Source organism: Taudactylus pleione, unplaced genomic scaffold (assembly GCF_031769625.1).
Source record: "Taudactylus pleione unplaced genomic scaffold, aTauple2 ptg000562l, whole genome shotgun sequence".
In the NCBI taxonomy this organism is placed as follows: Eukaryota; Metazoa; Chordata; class Amphibia; order Anura; family Myobatrachidae; genus Taudactylus; species Taudactylus pleione.
Genome location: NW_028284964.1, coordinates 1841397 through 1866235, shown reverse-complemented (window position 1 = coordinate 1866235; position 24839 = coordinate 1841397). Strand labels below are relative to the sequence as shown.

Below are 24839 nucleotides of genomic sequence, written 5' to 3'. Positions count from 1 at the left end.
GGCAGCCATGCCCCCGGCACGCCCCCGAAAGGGGGCGTGCTGTCAATCACCATCAACAGCACTCCCCCTTTGGTGCGAGACCCCAAGCAACAGCTTGGCTGTCGCTATCCGGGTCTCGCGCATACGCACGACAGAGCTCCCTCCATCGTGTGCATGCGCATTTGGGTACCATCGACCCGCTTGCGAGCATCCTGCGCTCGCGAGCGGGTCTGAATGAGACCCTATGGTCATTGTTCGATTTGCCCACACACCTTGGTTGGAAAATCGGACACTCTCCATCGTATTCTTTAAGTATGATCGTATGATACCTGTACATACAGTCCAAAAATTGTTACCGACAGAATTCGTCTGACCTTATTTTCTGCCATCCCCGATATTGAGAGGAAAATGATCAGGGATAATTGTAATTTCTCTCCAACGCACACTGCAATATTGTGCCAACTGCCTGATATCAGCAAACAATGGTTTGAACAGAAAGTTTAAACTAAACTGACGTGGAGTGGAATATAGTGACAGCCCTGTTACCAGGCGATATGTTACAGCCCTGTTACCAGGCGATATGTTACAGCCCTGTTACCAGGCGATATGTTACTGCCCTGTAACCAGGCGATATGTTACAGCCCTGTTACCAGGCGATATGTTACAGCCCTGTTACCAGGTGATATGTTACAGCCCTGTTACCAGGCGATATGTTACAGCCCTGTTACCAGTCGATATGTTACAGCCCTGTTACCAGGCGATATGTTACAGCCCTGTTACCAGGCGATATGTTACTGCCCTGTAACCAGGCGATATGTTACAGCCCTGTTACCAGGCGATATGTTACAGCCCTGTTACCAGGCGATATGTTACTGCCCTGTAACCAGGCGATATGTTACTGCCCTGTAACCAGGCGATATGTTACTGTCCTGTAACCAGGCGATGTGTTACAGCCCTGTTACCAGGTGATGTGTTACAGCCCTGTTACCAGGCGATGTGTTACAGCCCTGTTACCAGGCGATGTGTTACAGCCCTGTTACCAGGTGATACGTTACAGCCCTGTTACCAGGCGATGTGTTACAGCCCTGTTACCAGGCGATGTGTTACAGCCCTGTTACCAGGCAATGTGTTACAGCCCTGTTACCAGGTGATATGTTACAGCCCTGTTACCAGGCAATATGTTACGGCCCTGTTACCAGGTGATATGTTACAGCCCTGTTACCAGGCGATGTGTTACAGCCCTGTTACCAAGCGATATGTTACAGCCCTGTTACCAGACGATATGTTACAGCCCTGTTACCAGGTGTTATGTTACAGCACTGTTACCAGGCGATATGTTACAGCCCTGTAACCAGACGATATGTTACAGCCCTGTAACCAGGCGATAAGTTACAGCACTGTTACCAGGTACCATGCGGTATCTTATCAGGCTCTGTAACCAGGTGATATGTTACAGCCATGTTACCAGGTGCAATATGTTAAAGCACTGTTACCAGGCAATATGTTACAGCCCTGTTACCAGGTGATATGTTACGGCCCTGTTACCAGGCAATATGTTACGGCCCTGTTACCAGGTGATATGTTACAGCCCTGTTACCAGGCGATATGTTACAGCCCTGTTACCAGGCGATGTGTTACAGCCCTGTTACTAGGCGATATGTTACAGCCCTGTTACCAGGTGTTATGTTACAGCACTGTTACCAGGCGATATGTTACGGCCCTGTTACCAGACGATTTGTTACAGCCCTGTAACCAGGCGATGTTACAGCACTGTTACCAGGTACCAGGCGATATGTTACCAGGCTCTGTAACCAGGTGATATGTTACAGCCATGTTACCAGGCTATGTATAAAAGCACTGTTACCAGGTGATATGTTACAGCCCTGTTACCAGGTGCAATATGTTACAGCCCTGTTAACAAGCGTTATGTTACAGCCCTGTTACCAGGCGATATGTTACAGCCCTGTAACCAGGCGATATGTTACAGCCCTGTTACCAGGTGCAATATGTTACAGCCCTGTTACCAGGCGATATGTTACAGCCCTGTTACCAGGCGATATGTTACAGCCCTGTTACCAGGCGATATGTTACAGCCCTGTTACCAGGTGCAATATGTTACAGCCCTGTAACCAGGCGATATGTTACAGCCCTGTTACCCGGCGATATGTTATGGCCCTGTAACCTGGTGATATGTTACGGCCCTGTAACCAGGCGATATGTTACAGCCCTGTTACCCGGCGATATGTTATGGCCCTGTAACCTGGTGATATGTTACGGCCCTGTAACCAGGCGATATGTTACAGCCCTGTAACCAGGTGATATGTTACACTCTGTAACCAGGCGATATGTTACAGCCCTGTTACCAGGCGATATGTTACGGCCCTGTAACAAGGCGATATGTTACGGCCCTGTAACCAGGCGATATGTTACAATGGGATGTCGGTGCTCAGGATAACGGTGGTCAGAATCCCGACACTGGCATCCCAACCCTCCTCTACCCCTAACCCTATCTCTCCCTCCCCAGTGCCTGAACCTAACCTTCCCTCCTAGAGCCTAAACCTAACATCCCCCTGCCCGCACCCTAACTCTCCCCCTAGTGCCTAAACCCTAATGCTAACCCTCCCCCTTACCCCGCTATTTACCTTTGGGTTTCTGGCGCTCAGAATGCCAGTGCTGGGATTCTGACAGGTGTCAGGATTCTGGTGCCGACATTCTGACCGCCAAAATCCCCGCTGTTGGGATATTGCCCGCGTCCCATTACAGCCCGGTTACCAGGAGATATGAGGTTACCAGGCGATATTTTCCAGCACTGTTACCAGGCAATAAGGAAAACTACAGCAAATCATTTTATAGTCAACTTCAGTTAAAACTTTAAAAATAAACGTTTTCGATTTGCCAAGTCCAGTGGAACTTTAACCTTACACAATATTATCGTTGCTAATGACAACGGCAGGCAACTTAAAAAATGCATGAAATTGTGTCTTCTCTTCACTGTGCGATGTGATTAACGTCACAAGGGCAGAGCAAAATAATTGGAAATTGCCCTTAAAGTCTGATATTCTGTAGCACAGAAGTGGCCTCTTTTAAAAATCCTTTTGGCCACACGTAACTGAGGTCAAGTGGTATCAAGTGATGCGTTTTGAAAAAGCTCAAGGCTAGTCTTCTTTGTCAGGCATTCTGGGGGAGGTTTATCAAAGCTTGGAGAGAGCTAAAGTGGAGAGAGATAAAGTACCAGTCAATCAGCTCCTGTCATATTATAGGTTGTGCCTGCAAGCTGACAGTTAGGAGCCGACTGGTTGGTACTCTCCCCTTTATCTCTCTCCATGGCGTGATACATCTGCTGTGAGGAGGCAGTCGGGAAGCCATAGATAGAGTCAGATAAAGAAAGTTATAGGGTTTGCCAATGACACCTATAAAAAATGTAAGGATCTGGCTAAAGTATATACTCTACGTATTGTATTGCCGCTCATCGGAATGGTGTCAATTGCTGTCTCGGGCATCAGAACCATCCTTGTTGAGATTTTAGGACAGATATGGGAGGACACACCTGTAATCTTGATTCAGTATTCTTGTAGGTAAGTTGGTGGAAAGAGATGAGGCAGAAGGGAATTGATATGATTTACCGCCCAAATACAGCATCCCGGCAGAGGAGGAAATCCCGATCATCCAAGGTAAATATTGTCTAACCTAATTCTACTCCCTAACCCTAACCCTCCCTTAGGGGTGCCTAACCCTAACCTTCTCCCCCAGTGCCTAACCCTAATCCCCCCTCTAAGTGCCTAAACCTAACCCCCCCTTCCCTGCCACCTAAACCTAAATCCCCCCTGGGGGTGCATAACCCCAAGTCCCCCCCAGGGGTGCCTAACGCTAATCCCCCCTTCCCCTAGCCTAAACCTAACCTCCCGGGGGATGCCTAACCCTAAGTCCCCCCCCGGGAACCCTAAACCTAACCCTCCCCCCCCTCGGCGTCCCTCGATCGGGATGCCGGGCGCCGGTCTACCGATGCCTGTCATTTAACCCTCGCCGGGATTAAGCATTCGGTAAGCCTAATTTTCTGTCTGCATACAAAGGATAATTGCTACTGTATGCAATAAAATATAATAAAGCGCCAATATGTTATGTAAAATGTAAGTTGCCCTCTTGTACAGTACACACAACACAGATGTCTTCTTATGATATTGAGTGGGTGGGTTCGTCTTACAATATGACATGTGGGCTGTGCATAGGACTTCATAGCAAAATCAACTTTATATATTGTTTCCATCTGTGATACTAAATAAGAAACACATGACATATGTTATTTTTCTGTTATTGAACTTTATATTTTTTTCCATTTAATAATAGACCCCTCCAGCTTGTATGATTCAGTTAGAGTAAGTTTGAAATGAGAAGTGAAGTAAAACTCCGATATCATGAACACCTCAAAGACGCCACTTTATTTTCTACTATTTGTAATTAAAAGTGTGCGCAAAATTCACTGTCTTCAGAATTGTTGTAGGTGAGAGGAATTATGTAATATAAAAAGAATACATTTACATTATTTATATATTCAACTAGTACGATTTTATGTAACATGCATCTTTTATGCTGGCAGCATATACGGCGATAATGTAGTAAATATTGGGAATGGGTTGGGTACGATATCCTGGCGGTGACCACCCGGCGGTCACAATACCGGCAGCGGAATCCTAACAGTCAAAATCCTGATGAATTTTAGTGTGTTTTCTAACCCTAACCCACCCCTCCCGCAGCCTAACCCTAACCCACCCTCCCGCAGCCTAACCCTAACCCACCCCTCCCGCAGCCTAACCCACCCTCCCGCAGCCTAACCCTATCCCACCCCTCCCGCAGCCTAACCCACCCTCCTGCAGCCTAACTCTAACCCACCCCTCCCGCAGCCTAACCCTAACCCACCCTCCCGCAACCTAACCCTAACCCACCCCTCCTGCAGCCTAACCCTAACCCACCCTCCCGCAGCCTACCCCTACCCCACCCCTCCCGCAGCCTAACCCTAACCCACCCTCCCGCAGCCTAACCCTATCCCACCCCTCCCACAGCCTAACCCTAACCCACCCCACCCGCAGCTTAACCCTAACCCTAACCCACCCCTCCCGCAGACTAACCCTAACCCACCCCTCCCGCAGCCTAACCCTAGCCCACCCTCCCGCAGCCTAACCCACCCTCCTGCAGCCTAACCCTAACCTACCCCTCCCACAGCCTAACCCTAACCCACCCCACCCGCAGCCTAACCCTAACCCACCCCTCCTGCAGCCTAACCCTAACCCACCCTCCCGCAGCCTAACCCTAACCCACCCCTCCAGCAGCCTAACCCACCCCTCCCACAGCCTAACCCTAACCCACCCTCCCGCAGCCTAACCCTAATCTACCCGTCCCGCAGCCTAACCCACCCTCCCGCAGCCTAACTCTAACCCACCCCTCCCGCAGACTAACCCTAACCCACCCCTCCCGTAGCCTAACCCTAACCTACCCCTCCCACAGCCTAACCCTAACCGACCGCTTTGGCAACCTAACCCTTACCGTCTCCTTTGGCAGCCTAACCCTAACCGTTCCCAGGGCTGTTAAGAGCCAGCCCAGGCCCGGGGAAAGTGGGCGTGACCTAATCATGTAAGGCATGGTCACACCTCCTTGGGGGGGGGGAATTTAACACCAGGGAGGGGTGCACTTTGAGTCCCTCAGGCCTGCACAAATCCAGGGGGGAAGGTGCATGATCAGTGTGATCGCTCCCCCAAACAGGCAGAGGAAACTGCTGCTGCCCAGCTGCTGACAGGAAAGAGGGAGGTGGGGAAGCGTCAAACCCGGGCCCCTCCAACATGCCCAGGTAATTAGTGCCCTCTCAGCGCCCCTGACTGCCCTCTTCGTCTGCTGAACCCTAACCGTCCCGTTTGGCAGCCTAAACCTAACCATCCCCTACTGCAGCCCAACCCTCCCCCTAGCAGTGTTAAATACGTTGACTAAAAGCATTCGTCGACAAAGGTTTTTTCTTTACTAAATTGTAACAATAACGAAAATAGGAAATTATTAATAACGGAAATTATGACGAAATCTGTGTTCATGATGTCCTGAAGAATAACGACGAGACGAAATAGCTGTGTCTATTGCATTTAGAAGCCACCAGCCTCCCCACGCCCTGCGAGTTTAGCGCACACATGCAGGATCTCGCGATAGTTGGGTAACGTACCCAGGAAGCACTGCGAGACGCTGTGATACGGATCGTGTCTCGTGGCGTGGACTTGTGGAGAGTGGAAAGTGAGACTAGCAGTCAGTGATCACCGGTGATGAGAGCTTTCAGTTAAGTAACACTGAGCGAGCAGTGCACGGTGCGCTGCCAAAGCACTGAGCTGGAGGAGGGTGCCAGCGGGACTGGAGGCAGGGAACGGGTCCGGGACCGCGAGTCAGGAGTGGGGCACTTTTTATGTATATATGCATATATTACAGTGTGGCATATAATGTGGGGACATGCACAGTCTGTGTGGCATATATTACAGTGTGGCATATAATGTGGGGGCATGCACAGTCTGTGTGGCATATATTACAGTGTGGCATATAATGTGGGGACATGCACAGTCTGTGTGGTATATATTACAGTGTGGCATATAATGTGGGGGCATGCACAGTCTGTGTGGTATATATTACAGTGTGGCATATAATGTGGGGGCATGCACAGTCTGTGTGGTATATATTACAGTGTGGCATATAATGTGGGGGCATGCACAGTCTGTGTGGTATATATTACAGTGTGGCATATAATGTGGGGGCATTCACAGTCTGTGTGGTATATATTACAGTGTGGCATATAATGTGGGGGCATGCACAGTCTGTGTGGCATATATTACAGTGTGACATATAAGGTGGGGGCGGCATGCACAGTCTGTGTGGTATATATTACAGTGTGACACATAATGTGGGGGCATGCACAGTCTGTGTGGTATATATTACAGTGTGGCATATTATGTGGGGGCATGCACAGTCTGTGTGGCATATATTACAGTGTGGCATATAATGTGGGGGCATGCACAGTATGTGTGGCATATAATGTGGGGGCATGCACTCTGTGTGGTATATATTACAGTGTGGCATATAATGTTAGGGCATGCACAGTCTGTGTGGTATATAATACAGTGTGGCATATAATGTGGAGGCATGCACAGTCTGTGTGGCATATATTACAGTGTGGCATATAATGTGGGGGCATGCACTGTCTGTGTGGCATATATTACAGTGTGACATATAATGTGGGGACATGCACAGTCTGTGTGGCATATATTACAGTGTGGCATACAATGTGGGGGCATGCACAGTCTGTGTGGTATATAATACAGTGTGGCATATATTACAGTGTGGCATATAATGTGGGGGCATGCACAGTCTGTGTGGTATATATTACAGTGTGGCATATAATGTGGGGGCATGCACAGTCTGTGTGGTAAATAATATAGTGTGGCATATAATGTGGGGGCATGCACAGTCTGTGTGGCATATATTACAGTGTGACATATAATGTGGGGACATGCACAGTCTGTGTGGCATATATTACAGTGTGGCATATAATGTGGGGGCATGCACAGTCTGTGTGGCATATATTACAGTGTGGCATATAATGTGGGGGCATGCACAGTCTGTGTGGAATATATTACAGTGTGGCATATAATGTGGGGGCATGCACATTCTGTGTGGCATATATTACAGTGTGGCATATAATGTGGGGGCATGAACAGTCTGTGTGGTATATATTACAGTGTGGCATATAATGTGGGGGCATGCACAGTCTGTGTGGTATATAATACAGTGTGGCATATAATGTGGGGGCATGCACAGTCTGTGTGGCATATATTACAGTGTTGCATATAATGTGGGGACATGCACAGTCTGTGTGGCATATATTACAGTGTGGCATATAATGTGGGGGCATGCACAGTCTGTGTGGCATATATTACAGTGTGGCATATAATGTGGAGGCATGCACAGTCTGTGTGGTACATATTACAGTGTGGCATATAATGTGGGGACATGCACAGTCTGTGTGGCATATATTACAGTGTGGCATATAATGTGGGGGCATGCACAGTCTGTGTGGCATATATTACAGTGTGGCATATAATGTGGGGGCATGCACAGTCTGTGTGGTATATATTACAGTGTGGCATATAATGTGGGGGCATGCACAGTCTGTGTGGCATATATTACAGTGTGGCATATAATGTGGGGGCATGAACAGTCTGTGTGGTATATATTACAGTGTGGCATATAATGTGGGGGCATGCACAGTCTGTGTGGCATATATTACAGTGTGGCATATAATGTGGGGGCATGCACAGTCTGTGTGGCATATATTACAGTGTGGCATATAATGTGGGGGCATGCACAGTCTGTGTGGTACATAATACAGTGTGGCATATATTACAGTGTGGCATATAATGTGGGGCCATGCACAGTCTTTGTGGTATATAATACAGTGTGGCATATAATGTGGGGGCATGCACAGTCTGTGTGGTATATAATACAGTGTGGCATATAATGTGGGGGCATGCACAGTCTGTGTGGCATATATTACACTGTGACATATAATGTGGGGACATGCACAGTCTGTGTGGCATATATTACAGTGTGGCATATAATGTGGAGGCATGCACAGTCTGTGTGGTATATAATACAGTGTGGCATATAATGTGGGGGCATGCACAGTCTGTGTGGCATATATTACAGTGTGGCATATAATGTGGGGACATGCACAGTCTGTGTGGTATATAATACAGTGTGGCATATAATGTGGGGGCATGCACAGTCTGTGTGGTATATATTACAGTGTGACACAATATGGGGGCATGCACAGTCTGTGTGGTATATAATACAGTGTGGCATATAATGTGGGGGCATGCACAGTCTGTGTGGCATATATTAAAGTGTCACATATAATGTGGGGACATGCACAGTCTGTGTGGCATATATTACAGTGTGGCATATAATGTGGGGGCATGCACAGTCTGTGTGGCATATATTACAGTGTGGCATATAATGTGGAGGCATGCACAGTCTGTGTAGTACATATTACAGTGTGGCATATAATGTGGGGACATGCACAGTCTGTGTGGCATATAATACAGTGTGGCATATAATGTGGGGGCATGCACAGTCTGTGTGGCATATATTACAGTGTGGCATATAATGTGGGGGCATGCACAGTCTGTGTGGTATATATTACAGTGTGGCATATAATGTGGGGGCATGCACAGTCTGTGTGGCATATATTACAGTGTGGCATATAATGTGGGGGCATGAACAGTCTGTGTGGTATATATTACAGTGTGGCATATAATGTGGGGGCATGCACAGTCTGTGTGGCATATATTACAGTGTGACATATAATGTGGGGACATGCACAGTCTGTGTGGTATATATTACAGTGTGGCATATAATGTGGGGACATGCACAGTCTGTGTGGCATATATTACAGTGTGGCATATAATGTGGGGGCATGCACAGTCTGTGTGGTATATATTACAGTGTGACACAATGTGGGGGCATGCACAGTCTGTGTGGTATATAATACAGTGTGGCATATAATGTGGGGGCATGCACAGTCTGTGTGGCATATATTACAGTGTCACATATAATGTGGGGACATGCACAGTCTGTGTGGCATATATTACAGTGTGGCATATAATGTGGGGGCATGCACAGTCTGTGTGGCATATATTACAGTGTGGCATATAATGTGGAGGCATGCACAGTCTGTGTGGTACATATTACAGTGTGGCATATAATGTGGGGGCATGCACAGTCTGTGTGGCATATATTACAGTGTGGCATATAATGTGGGGGCATGAACAGTCTGTGTGGTATATATTACAGTGTGGCATATAATGTGGGGGCATGCACAGTCTGTGTGGCATATATTACAGTGTGGCATATAATGTGGGGGCATGAACAGTCTGTGTGGTATATATTACAGTGTGGCATATAATGTGGGGGCATGCACAGTCTGTGTGGCATATATTACAGTGTGGCATATAATGTGGAGGCATGCACAGTCTGTGTGGTACATATTACAGTGTGGCATATAATGTGGGGACATGCACAGTCTGTGTGGCATATATTACAGTGTGGCATATAATGTGGGGGCATGGACAGTCTGTGTGGTATATTTTACAGTGTGGCATATAATGTGGGGGCATGCACAGTCTGTGTGGCATATATTACAGTGTGGCATATAATGTGGGGGCATGCACAGTCTGTGTGGCATATATTACAGTGTGGCATATAATGTGGGTGCATGCACAGTCTGTGTGGTATATATTACAGTGTGGCATATAATGTGGGGGCATGCACAGTCTGTGTGGCATATATTACAGTGTGGCATATAATGTGGGGGCATGAACAGTCTGTGTGGTATATATTACAGTGTGGCATATAATGTGGGGGCATGCACAGTCTGTGTGGCATATATTACAGTGTGGCATATAATGTGGGGGCATGCACAGTCTGTGTGGCATATATTACAGTGTGGCATATAATGTGGGGACATGCACAGTCTGTGTGGTATATATTACAGTGTGGCATATAATGTGGGGACATGCACAGTCTGTGTGGCATATATTACAGTGTGGCATATAATGTGGGGGCATGCACAGTCTGTGTGGTATATATTACAGTGTGACACAATGTGGGGGCATGCACAGTCTGTGTGGTATATAATACAGTGTGGCATATAATGTGGGGGCATGCACAGTCTGTGAGGCATATATTACAGTGTCACATATAATGTGGGGACATGCACAGTCTGTGTGGCATATATTACAGTGTGGCATATAATGTGGGGGCATGCACAGTTTGTGTGGCATATATTACAGTGTGGCATATAATGTGGAGGCATGCACAGTCTGTGTGGTACATATTACAGTTTGGCATATAATGTGGGGACATGCACAGTCTGTGTGGCATATATTACAGTGTGGCATATAATGTGGGGGCATGCACAGTCTGTGTGGCATATATTACAGTGTGGCATATAATGTGGGGGCATGCACAGTCTGTGTGGTATATATTACAGTGTGGCATATAATGTGGGGGCATGCACAGTCTGTGTGGCATATATTACAGTGTGGCATATAATGTGGGGGCATGAACAGTCTGTGTGGTATATATTACAGTGTGGCATATAATGTGGGGGCATGCACAGTCTGTGTGGCATATATTACAGTGTGGCATATAATGTGGGGGCATGCACAGTCTGTGTGGCATATATTACAGTGTGGCATATAATGTGGGGACATGCACAGTCTGTGTGGTATATATTACAGTGTGGCATATAATGTGGGGACATGCACAGTCTGTGTGGCATATATTACAGTGTGGCATATAATGTGGGGGCATGCACAGTCAGTTATGACTAAAACATTGTCTAAAATTAGACTAAAATGTTAACTGAGATCCACTGACTAAATCTTGACTAAAAAACAAAAAAAAGACTAAAACTTGAGAAAATTTAGTCCAATTTTAAGAGAGCGACTAAGACTAAAAATAAATTGAAAATCCTAACCCTAACCCTGACCCTAAACCTAACCCTGACCCTAAACCTAACCCTAACCCTAATACTCACCATTGAGATTTGTCAGTGGTTTGACCATCGGGATTCTGCTGCCGCTTTTGCGACAGTCGGGATGCTCACCGTCGGGATCCTGCCTACATCCCATTGGGAATATCGGGACCAGGCAAACAATATGAAAACTGCGGCACAGTGTATTACAAATGATCAGCAGATCGCTTGTTAATTCTCCCTTGCTTTTATTTAGGAGGTAAATGTGGCTACGTCCATTCTGTACCAGCTGTAAAGCTCAACAATACAACATTTCAAGCAGGTTGTGTTTAACTTTTAACAAGACGCATTAGGTCCCTTTCCACTTGCTGACTCATTTACCAGGTTCCAACTGCAAATATTTGAGAATAAAAATAATTGATAAAAGCCTGTAATAGCAGCATTATAATTAGTATATCTTCTCCTACGCTAGAAAATGCCCCAGGCAGGAACACTGACCAAACGTTAAAACTGTTTTTAATATTTAATGACAAACAAACATTATCTGCTTTGTTCACATGGGGAATAGTTTCACTATTTCATTAACGCAGTATTTGTACATATTCCTCTCCGCAATCCGGGAAGTTTTTACAGAAAATCCCCAACTTTTCAATGTACCCGACTTAGGCATTAACTTCAGGAATTATTCTATATAGCATGTGATACTACTACTATTAATCTCCAACATATAATTAATGACTACATATTGTTAGAAAGGTCAATTTATCTGTGGAGATTTCCAGTAATTAACAGTAATGTTAATTGGGAAAATGTTCCTAATTATGAAAGCTGACATGTGGAATCACGTGATAAAATAATTTTCAAAATTGTATCAAGTAAATGGGAGCAATTCAATTAAATGTGATGTTGAATAGCGCCAGGAATAAGTGTCCGGAGCAGGGGCGTTTCTAGAGAGGTGGGGGCCCGTGTGCAGTCTCCGACACGGGCCCCCTCCTCTCTGCCCGGCGGCCGGCAGCACACTGAGCTGTCCGCGGCCAGCGCCAGAGTTATAGACTCAGGGCACTAGCGTGTGCCCAGAGTCTATAATGAATGCACAGATCACCGGGAAAATGGCAGCGGCGGCCATTTTCCCTGTACTGATCATGCGCAAACAACGGGAAAATGGGCGCCGCGGGCATTTTCCAGTCGTTTTACAGCGCCGGACCCCCGCGCCGACGTGGGACTCCGGAGAGGTAAGTAATATTATGGGTGCAGGGTGTGTGGTGCAGAGCCCCCCTGGACCCAGGGGCCCGTCTTCCCCGCACACCCTGCACCCGTTATAGATACGCCCCTGGTCCGGAGCTATTCAATTGGCCGCGATGTAAGCCCGCGACTAGAGAACTTCTGCTCGCATCCTCCTGAGGTGCCAGCAGAATTCCAACTAAACTAGCGCCACGATGCTAGTTGCGCACTGACTGAGTGTGCCAACAGCATCGCGCCCGGCACTTAAGATGGAGAATGCTGTTTACCGCATCTAAACACCAGGCATTAGGTGCTGTAAACTGCATCTCCCGACTTAAGTGCAGGGTGCAATGCGGACAGTTGAAAAGCTCTTGGCACTGATCCTCATCTCTATTCAACATCACATTAAATTGAATTTCCCCCAATGTCACCAAGGTAAACTAACTAGAAACTGATAGAAAATGTCTTCCCAAAAATGGCCGCAACCAGGGCAGTTACTAATTTTTTTTCATTGCTTCAACTTAATTAAGTTTCTCAACTTTAGAGAATATTTTTGCATTAATTACTTTTGGAAGAATTTGCCAAATTATGATCCACCTATAATTCTACTGAGATCTTTATGTCTCTTTAGAAATTCTCATATGCTGTACCAGGCTTCTGTCACTTGTTTTTAGTCATTGGCTTGGAAAATCTCGGACATTGCAATGGACAAGGAACTGGAAATAACATTTTTTTGCAGACCACTTATAAACAACATATTTTGTAAACGTACCTGTGAGCCCCGTCCTTGGAGAAGTAGACGGTGTAGGTCTGTATGTTCCCTCTTGTGTCTACCGGTGGCCGCCAGCTGAGACGTACAAATCGGCTAGAAACCAAGACAGGGACCACATCTCGGGGGGCGGAGGGAAGGATGCCGAGGCTGGGAACAGCTGCGGGGGAATGGGTGGATTCAGTCAGAGAAGTGGGTGATACAGAGGTTTGGGGTTCAGCAGGAAAAAGCGTAAGGGCAAGAACTAAATACATTGTATACACAAGGGGCCGGGCAGACATAGAGTGGGGATAGAGTAAAATATAATATATATCATTACTAAAGTATAATATCACTTTTGTCAATTAAATTTGAAACACTTTGTTAAAACTGTAACATAATAAATATATAATATTACAATAATGTAGACATCCCAGTAATAGTAAATACCTCTTTATGCAATATTTATTAATGCCGAACTTTTTTGTTTTACTCTTATGTCCCAATTAATAATCAGATGTTTAGTGAATGAGCAGCAGACAAAAAAAAAAATAGGGTTAGTCGAGGTGATTGAATTAATTGAGTGCTGGGATATACTTGTGATAAATCCACTTTTTCACAAAGTAGCAAATTATTATTAACATTTTCTACTGATTTCTGGTACAAAAATTTACACATATAATAAAGTAATTTCTACCGTCTTCTGGTGAGCTGGAGTATACATTTCACATCTATCATAAGTGACTTTGAAAGGATAATAATCTGAGCTATTACATCCCATCTACTGATCCCCACTAATCCCTATGTGAGAGACAAACCACATTTTCAAAATTGTTCTGTGAAATACAGTCGTTGACCCGTTTTGCATTAGTCAACAGAATTTCGCCTCTTTTGCTAGCAGAATGTGGCATTAGGTGTACCACGTGGGTAATAAATCAGAAAAGAAGGGGTATTTTCTGAACCTTGCTAAAAAGCAATAAGGTTCTTCCTATGCCATCGGGGCTGTGTGCCCCTGGGTGCTGAACAGGACTGAGATGTTTGGAGTAGCAGCATTGCTATGCCAGTGTTCCCAATATGATAGACAGGTCAGAGACTGTGCATGTGCTGGTCTATGGGAACATGGCGCCCATGCCATGTTCCCGGAGACTTCTTTACTGTGCACTCTCAAAACGCTGGGGACATTTTCCCAGTGATTTCTGCTGCAATGCTGACCGGCGGAGAGGTAAGTATAATTATGGGTGCAGCGTGTGTGATGTGGGGCCAGGGGCCTGTGTGCACCACATACCCTGCACCCATTAGAGATATGCCAGTGAGACAGATAATCCTCCAGTTTGGCCTCTTGTGAGTACACCATAGTGCTGGGAATGCAGTACAATGTTACATATGCATAAGAATTAAGATTATACTATCAACATGGCTGAGAGCACAAAAATGTTACATTCCTGCAAAGGAACAACAATAGAAAGAAATCATGTGCAACTATGTAACCAATGCTCATACATATTAGTACAGATATACATTAATTCCTACAGTGCTTTAAAGAGATATAAGACCTATAGATAGATAGATAGATAGATAGATAGATAGATAGATAGATAGATAGATAGATATGATATAGATAGATAGAAAGATAGATAGATAGATAGATAGATAGATATGAGATAGATAGATAGATTGATAGATAGAAGATAGATAGATATGAGATAGATAGATAGATAGATAGATAGATAGATAGATAGATAGATAGATAGATAGATAGATAGTAGATATGATTTAGATAGATAGAAGATAGATAGAAGAAAGATATGATATAGATAGATAGATAGATAGATAGATAGATAGAAGATAGATATGATATAGACAGATAGAAGATAGATATGATATAGATAGATAGAAGATAGATATGATATAGATAGATAGATAGATATGATATAGATAGATAGAAGATACATATGATATAGATAGATAGATAGATCGATCGATAGATAGATATGATATAGATAGATAGATAGATAGATAGATAGATAGATTATCTATCTATCTATCTATCTATCTATCTATCTATCTATATATATCATATCTATCTTCTATCTATCTATCTATCTATCTATCTAAAGCGGCCTATCCATTAGCAGATGCATTTCTGAACGATAAAAGACAAAAGATATCCCTTGAATATACCGGTGGCTGTGCTGAACGATATCTGTTATGTACATGACAGATTTTGGCAAACGACCGATGAACGATATTGCATGACATCATTCAGGGAGTGGATTTCTTTCTCCCCAGCGCTCTGTAATTGCTGCCATCACAGCCGCTGTCACCGCCACTACGTGGAGGAAGTTCTATCTCTTTCAGACCTCAGCATACACTGGGACAGGACTTGCGGGGATTCCGGCCACCCACTAGAGAACCACCGCCAAGTGCAGAGCAAGGATACCCCAGCATAGGGGTGGAACCAACTTGACTGAAGATCCAGAGTGCACACACCTAGATGGACGCTGCAGCTTACTAGTAAGGACATAGTGTGGACACCACCACAACACACACACAAGAACATCCAAAACCCTGGCGGCTTTCAGCTGTAGTGCGCTGAAAGATTGAAGTGCCGGAAGGGGCCCGAAATACCTGCAAGCTTAAGCGGCCAGCCATGGGTTTATACAGCCCTGGTCAGTGTACCTAGGTTTAGTCTACAGTGCATTTTGTGCTTCTGGCAAAGCCTGCAGTATAACCCTCTCTTTCCCCCCTGCAAGGTATATAACAGCACAGAACAAACTAAGCTCAAAATTGGACAGTTTGTTAAGTATAGGTCTTTCAGTGCTACAGCGATTGTCCTCCTTGTGCCTGTCCCTGATTTCTGTCTCATTTAAATTCCCAGCACTCAGAAAATCCAGATCCTGTGCTAGCAGAAAAGGCTGCTGGGACTGAACTCAGATACTGTCACACAGCACCTGTCCCACTCTACAGAGCAGCCAGTACTTACACTTTTACTGGAAAATAAGCCTTTATCATCCCTAATAATAGGTTCACTGTGGAGGAAATTGCAGTAATAAATGTGAACTAATAACGGCTATCAGAGACTCTTTATTTTTAGTGACTGACTTTCATGGACCACCGGTGAGACATTAAGCCAGTCCATAAATGCCACCGCTTATTTCATTTTTGCGTGTTTAGTGCAGTAAATACTGTACAACGGGCTTCATTTAGAGTCAGGAAAAAGACCAGTCGAAGGATCCACATGATGTATGCATCTGGGCCAACCATGTTGTGATACAAGTACTGTAGCACAAATGGGTTTTTTTTGCACTAAATTTTTTTTTGCACATTTTCTACGTATTTTTAGAACCAGGGCCAGATCCAGGAGCCCGAGCTGGTTGTGATTGGGATCATTACTGATTATGATTGGGATGGGGGATCTTTTAACCATTTAATGGCTTTATTACATTCAGATATATGCACAGATCACACTGATCTGTGCATGGTTCTGCTAAACACGCTGTTCATGAGGGGGGGGGGGTGGCTATTTTAAACTTCTGTTTTGGTCCAAGTTTGCTTAATTTACATCCGTTCTTGCAATCACGATTCTTGGTAAATGGGCTTTTTGTCTATGCAAAGTCACTGTTACTTTGATTTTTCGTGATGGTGTAAAAAAAAAAAAATGACGCTCCCGTTCTTTTTGTTGTGTTTACGACTCCTTGTGTTAGGGAACAGGGCATGGAGCAGGGGGGCCTTTAAGCGTGTCCGAAGTACAGTCAGGATGTGTTCAAACAAAAATGCTTCCCATAATGACAGCAAAGCAGACACTCATGCAACTCTTAGGAGATATATTACTTGTGGGTGCATGACCCCTGCTGCTGCTGCTGATTAGTGACCTCTTCTGATTGGCTGAGGGCCTGATTCAGTGATGGACGCTTTTGCGTAAACGATGTGTCTCAGGATCGGATCAACATCACGACCATCGGACGTGGTGTTTGCAACATCAACCGTATGAGTCAGCCTAAGCTTACACAGAATGGCCACCTCCTGCCCACTTGTGAGGCTAGTAAATCTGCGTTGGAAGACACTCGCCTCGGTACTCCTAGAAAACGGTGCTGATATGCCCCCTTTTTCTGGAAACGCAGGCAACTCCAACCCATGCTTGCCTACCCTCCCGATTCGGCCGGGAACCTCCCAAAAACCGGGTGCTGCTCCAAGCCCCCCAGAAAGGCAGGCGATCTATTCACGTTATTACAGTGGTAGTAGCAATACTGTACTGTAGGCCCATAGCAATAAAGCAAATTGTTTTTAAAGGTGATGACATATTGAAATTAACTTAAAGACCTTTCATTATGTATTTGCGTCTTGGTATAATTTCCTTTTAGATTGTGAATGTGACATTATCAGCTATTAATAGCACCACCAAGCCACTTGCTCATATGTATGGATTGTGTATTGTAATTTCAGCATTTACTATCAATCCATATGCTTCAGGGAACTCCAGTGAACTTTAGGAAAACAAATAACTGGGGCTTATTTCAGAAAATGTTGCCAGTAACAAAGTCACCGTAGATCATAGAGGCGTATTTAATCACATGGTGTGAAGAGCAATGAAGTGCTGAAATTAAATAGCGACCAACCAGATATCAGCTTTTAACTGTAACAAGTGTAGTCAGACTAATGAAAGTGGACATCTGATTGGTTGTTGGTTACAGCCAATGGGCAAAATTTACTAAGCGGTGGTTTGACAGCGGTTTCTATTCTATTCTAAACCCCAGCGGTTTGGTGGGGGTTTCTATTCTATTCTAAACGCCGAGGGGTTTGGTGGCGGTTTTGCAGTGGTTTCTAAATGACAGCCCTGTTCTACTCTATTCTAAAATGTGTTTTGACTGTGGTTTGGCGGTGGTTTTGTTATCTGCAGATTTACTAAGTCCAAAACCGCTGCAAAACTGCCGTCAAAACACATTTTAGAACAGAATAGAACAGGGCTGTCCTTTAGAAACCGCTGCAAAACCGCCACCAAACCCCCGGGGGTTTAGAATAGAATAGAAACCCCCACCAAACCGCCGGGGTTTAGAAAAGAATAGAAACTGCCTTCAAAACGCCGCTTAGTAAATTTTGCCCAATGTGTGCAATATGAATGTCCTCATTAAAAGAGCCTCATAGTAGCACAAATCATGTCTGTTCTAAGGCCCTCATTCAGAGCCGGACGCTCTGAGCAGAGCGCTCGCTCTGAATGAGGGCCGTCCTTCATAAAAATGGAGCGTCCTCCTGGACAAGGTTATTTGACAAAGATGATGAAAACCATTCGCAATCTCTCCCAGAAAGCCAAGTGACAATGACAGCCGGATGTGCAGTAATTATTTTTTCCATTACTTCCAAGGACCATAAGCTGTTTCCTGGTACATTTGTTATAAAAATATGCCGCAAAACTGAATTAAAGATGCTACAGTATTCTTAATTGTAGTTCCCAGGAAGATAGAGAGAAGCACATAGGTCATTCCCTGGTAACTCACATTACAAAGTGACATGCCAGACAATTAGCAATTCCTGTATGCAGTTTTCATTAAAGCATGGCCTATTGTCTTATTATCTTCTCAGTAAATAAAATTAATTTCACATAAATTCCTTTTGCTGTTGATAGCCATGCATGTACTTGCTGTGTCACTTTTTAACGTGAGTTACCATGGCACATATATGAAGATGTACGTTTCAAGTTGCCATTATGGGTTCCTTTTAGTTTATTAACTTTTATAGTGTCGTCTCCGATTTTCCCCTTTCCTATAATATCGTCTGTCAGTCCTATTCTAATCTTAATTTTAGCAATGACTGCAATTTGATATACAAATGTCTCCTCTTACACAGACACAAGGTGTGACTATGGAGCAGATGTACTAAGCTCTGGGAAGTGATAAAGTGGAGAGTGATAAACGAACAACCAATCAGCTCCTGTCATTTTTCAAACACAGCCTGTAAGATGACAGTTAGGAGCTGATTGGCTGGTAGTTTATCACTTTCCAGAGCTTGGTACATCTCGCCCTTAGACACTGCGCCGCGGGTAGCGGTTCCCAGGCTTTCGTGCTTATTTCTGAATTCTTCATCTTTGTCAAATGGTTGTTGAACCCAAGATTGCTTATAGTGTCCTCAGCACTAGGGATTGGTACTTTTGTCGCAATGGAGTTTGTACAAAGTCGCAGATTAAGCACAATGAAGCATGGTGCAATGTATCCGCAGAGCACCCGTATCACCATGGGTGCATTTATAATACTGTGGGGGCAGGGTGTGCGACGTACTGGGGCCCCTGGGTCCAAGGGGGCTCACACCACACACCCTGCACCCATACAGTATTACCTCTCCAGAGTCCAGCACCGGCACTGCAGAAATCACTGTGAAAATGGCGAGTCTGCCATTTTTCTAAAGATTTGCGCATGCGCAGTAGAGAGATCACCAGAACGAGAGCGCCATGTTCCTGGAGACCTGCGCATGTGCAGTAGACACTGGCACAATGCCAAAGTCTTTTCTGCAACTGCGCCAGCAAGAGGGGGAAGGGGCCCACACGGAGGCAGCACACGGGCACCTGCGTATCGATCCTCATTTTTGTTACCCAGGTTAGCAGAGACATAACAACCCTTCAGTGTGCCCTGTGCTGGTCCAGCTCCCTAACCGCATGCCGTTATGATGTCGATGTCCGGAGACTGCGGCCAGCAGCGATCCTGGCTGCAGGTTGCCTTTCCAGGTACCCTGTTAGCCAAAAGCAAGGGCCTTGGGTCATGGACGGTGCTTCCCCCAGAGCCCTGCACTCTGTGCGATGACACGTCGCACACCCCTAGTTATAGCCATGCAGGTTAGCATTCGAGTCGCACACAGCTACCTCATACAATGCCAGTGTCCAAGGTACCCGTGCATTGTTGAGTTAGTGATGTGAACACACAAAGTAGGTACAAAACTGTGTGGTGGAGCGCATGGAGCAGCTTAATTGTAAGGTCCATGGAGTGACAACGTAAGGCAGGTGCAATCTGACTGAGCCAGTTTAAACCCCGTGGTTGTGGGAGCAGTGTACCTGTAATGACTTTTGTTGTTAAGTGTCAGTCATTAGTCTTAGCCTATAGGGATCCTTGGGGGTTTGGCCTTGCTGGTATATTAGGTCTGTTATCCAAAGACTCAGCCTCTTTGTTTCTGGAAATCCCACCCTCCTCCCTGTTTGTTGTGTGTTTGTTTGTTATGTGTGTTGTGGCGGAAAGAACGGTAATGTGCTTTTAGTTATACAAATTAGATGGGTGCGCTCTCCTGGTTCAATGATAGGCCAGAAATGTCCCTTCAGGGAAATGACACAGCTCGTCCGGGCGTGCTTCTTGCTGGAGAGTTAAACACCAACGGTGATGTGTTTGGTCTGCGTGTGTTTTGTGCCAGTATGCGTTCTTTGTTGTCCGCCACCATACAAACTTTAAGCTCACAATCAATTTCAATGGGCAACATCTAAATATCTAATTCGATAGCCCAAATTCAAAATTGTATTAATTATTAATTAATTAAATATATTTGACCTTTAATTTTAAATCCAACTCCTGTTGTCCGTGTGTTTATGTTTAGATAAGTTTTTAGTTGTGTTAAGTCTGTAAGGTATAGTGCACATATCAACCATAGGGAGTTTTTGACAAACATAACTATTTGCATACCTCCTAACCAGGCTTGCCTACCCTCCCGATTTGGTCGGGAGCCTCCCGAATATCGGGTGCCGCTCCCGACCCCCCGGAAAGGCAGGCAAGCCTCCCGGCTGCAGCCTGCCCCCCGCACAACTACTAGAAACCCCCGCAGCGGGGATGCCCGATGACGCGATTCGCGCTGAATCGCGTCATCGTGGCTCTGCCCCCTGCTTTAAAATGCCTTTATTTTTGGTATTGTGAAGAGGGGGCGGGGCCACGATGACGCGTTCGTGCGGTCACGCCCCGCCCCCGCCCCCAAAACGCCGTCATAGCCGGCCACGCCTCCCCCTCTATGCAGGCATTCAGCTCCCTCCCGGAAGGAGGGAGCTGAATGTCGGCAAGTATGCTCCCAACATGACCCTCTCCAGGAGGGACACAATGCTCTGGTCCTGGACTTCCCTGGTAATTTATGATTGGTGGAGGCTCCAGGGGTGGGGCTGCAGCACAGTCCAAAATTCAAATAGGGGAGTCACACCAACTGCCAGTGAGTCCCAGCCAGTGGTGTTATTTGGCACATTGTGTGCAATTGCATAGATTTATGTGGACACATCTGTAGCCATTATTTGTGGAAAATTGGGACTATCCTTTGGTGAATTATGCAATAAACAGCACAATACACAGTGGGATGATGTTATATTGAATTTATGAGGCAGACAGGCAATTTATGAGGCTAATGTATGAGGGACTCTGAACCTGCACTAAGGTTTACCAAAAACAAAAATTTCTAAACCCAAAACAAAAGAGTGCATAAGCCCCTGCTATTTCACCTATTTATCCCAAGCTGATTCATCTGCAAGCTTCAGCTAAAAATTAGCAACTCACTCATACCTAGCAAGGCCTAGACATGTGAACCGTTGCCATGGTGACGCATCACTTATCCGTTGTCATGGAAAAGCCAGTAGATAAATATGCACCAATTCAACAATGCTAAAAGATTTATTTAGGCTGTGCTTATTATATTATATTGAGGGCTTGCCATTTTGTGTCTAGGATACAACATGTCTGTAATTATTCATACGGAGCTTTGTAGTAATATGGCTTGATTCAGTATGCTAGGCAGGGGCATTAATGAATTCAGTACCCACAAGTACAATGTACGCTGTGCTGTTCTGCATACCTTTACCACACCGAGACGTTTTATTTTTCTAGTAATCCATTTATGGAAAATAGGAACTATACAAGAAAGGGGTTTATGTTACATTGATGTTCATTTTGCCGTATACTACATGCACTGACTAACATAACAAAAAGGGACGATGAAGATTTGTTTTTTCAATATTATTTCACTAAACAGCATATACAGAGTTCCCTATCTCCATTCTAGACTTTATGGGGTCTATTTACTAAGCTTTGTTAGGAGATAAAATGAAGAGTGATAAGGTGCCAGCCAATCAGCTCTTAACTGTCATTTTTCAAACACAGCCTGTGACATGGCAGTTAGGAGCTGATTGGCTGGTACCTTATCCCCGTTCACTTTATCGCCTAACAAAGCTTAGTAAATAGTTGTAGCGCACGCAGGGGGGGTTCCGAGCATACAGAAACCCCCCCCCCAGGCGAATCAATTTTTTTTTTAAAGACGTAGAGAACCATGACTCTGCAGAGTCTGCAGGCCACCCGCGGCCGCGATTGGAGCTGCCGCACATGTGCAGCAGCTCCTCAGGCAGAGAGCTCTGATCGGAAGAGCTCTCTGCACTGGATACAGACGATACGGATGGCCGAGGGAGCTGAGGCGCATGTGCAGCATACTATCTGCTACGGTAGCCGCGGTGGTGAGCTCCTCCTCCTCAGCCCTGGGTTTATGTAAGTACTATATGCTGTATGTGTGTGTGTATATTCTGTGTATGTGTGTGTGTGTGTGTGTGTGTGTATGCTGTGTGTATGTATGCTATGTGTGAATGCATGCAAGCTTGTGTGTACAGTACAGTATGTATCCTGTGTTTTATGTTTGCTATGTGTGAATGAATGTATGTATGTATGCTGTGTGTGTATGTTTGCTATGTGTGTATGTTTGCTGTGTGTGTGTGTATGTATGCTATGTGTGTGTGTGTATGTATGCTATGTGTGTGTGTGTATGTATGCTGTGTGTGTATATTTGCTATGTGTGTATGTTTGCTGTGTGTGTGTGTATGTATGCTATGTGTGTGTGTGTATGTATGCTATGTGTGAATGAATGTATGTATGTATGCTGTGTGTGTATGTTTGCTATGTGTGTATGTTTGCTGTGTGTGTGTGTATGTATGCTCTGTGTGTGTGTGTATGTATGCTATGTGTGAATGAATGTATGTATGCTGTGTGTATGTTTGCTATGTGAGTATGTTTGCTATGTGTGTGTACAGTATGTATGCTATGTGTGTGTATGTATGCTATGTGTGTGTATGTATGCTATGTGTGTGTGAATGAATGTATGTATGCTGTGTGTATGTTTGCTATGTGAGTATGTTTGCTATGTGTGTGTACAGTATGTATGCTATGTGTGTGTATGTACGCTGTGTGTATGTATGCTATGTGTGAATGAATGTATGTATGCTGTGTGTATGTTTGCTATGTGAGTATGTTTGCTATGTGTGTGTACAGTATGTATGCTATGTGTGTGTATGTATGCTATGTGTGAATGAATTTATGTATGCTGTGTGTATGTTTGCTATGTGTGTATGTATGCTATGTGTGAATGCATGCAAGCTTGTGTGTCCAGTACAGTATGCATGCTGTATATCATACGTGCCTACTTTTGAAAAAGCATTTCAGGGAGATTATGAAAGCAGCACCTATAAGCGCGTGTTACAGTGGGCGTGTCCTGATAAATCTGAGAGGCGTGTCATACATGTGATGGGCGTGTACTGATAAATCTGAGAGGCGTGTCATACATGTGATGGGCGTGTACTGATAAATCTGAGAGGCGTGTCATACATGTGATGGGCGTGTACTGATAAATCTGAGAGGCGTGTCATACATGTGATGGGCGTGTACTGATAAATCTGAGAGGCGTGTCATACATGTGATGGGCGTGTACTGATAAATCTGAGAGGTGTGTTCTAAACCTGACTTACATCCACACGTAAACCAGCCCAAAAGCAGTTAGTAAGATCTGTATGTTGATGAAAACACACTAATACTTTTCAGAAATTCATAGGGATCATTGTGCCTTATAATAACCAATGCAAGGAAATGACACTAATGATCCCATTTGAATGTATATATCTCTGTTTTTTAATATAACAGCTTCATAATGGGGGTAAGGATGAAATGAGGGAGATTGCTAGACTCTTCAGGGAGACAGGGAGATTGCTACTATTTCAGGGAGTCTCCCTGACAATGAGGGAGAGTTGGCAAGTATGCTGTATATATATATATATATATATATATATATATAATGGAACCCCCCCTTAAAAATCCTGTGTTTGCCACAGAATAGACCCCTATATGTAGGAAGCAGAGATCCTCTAACCCAGTGGTTCCCAAACTTTTTTGAATCACGGCACCCTAGAGTATCAGCATTGTTTTCATGGCACCCCTAAGCCAAACATTTATTATTGAGAAATTCAGGAAAAAAAATGTAGTGTAGTAGGCTCAGTTATGTGGTGATGGACAGGTTTGTGGTTCTGTTTGTCCACATATTTACATTATATTGACCATAAATAATTTGATTTGGTGCTGGACC

General features: G+C 44.9%; 1 protein-coding gene across 1 annotated transcript in view; it reads right to left on the bottom strand.

Annotated features, from left to right (window-relative positions):
• Positions 1–24839, bottom strand: part of DCC (DCC netrin 1 receptor) — an 845884-nt gene that overhangs the window by 250861 nt on the left and 570184 nt on the right. The window contains exon 8 of the mRNA XM_088453001.1: positions 13527–13683. Within this exon, the coding sequence (XP_088309127.1) occupies positions 13527–13683 (157 nt within the window). The remainder of the gene's footprint in view (positions 1–13526; positions 13684–24839) is intronic.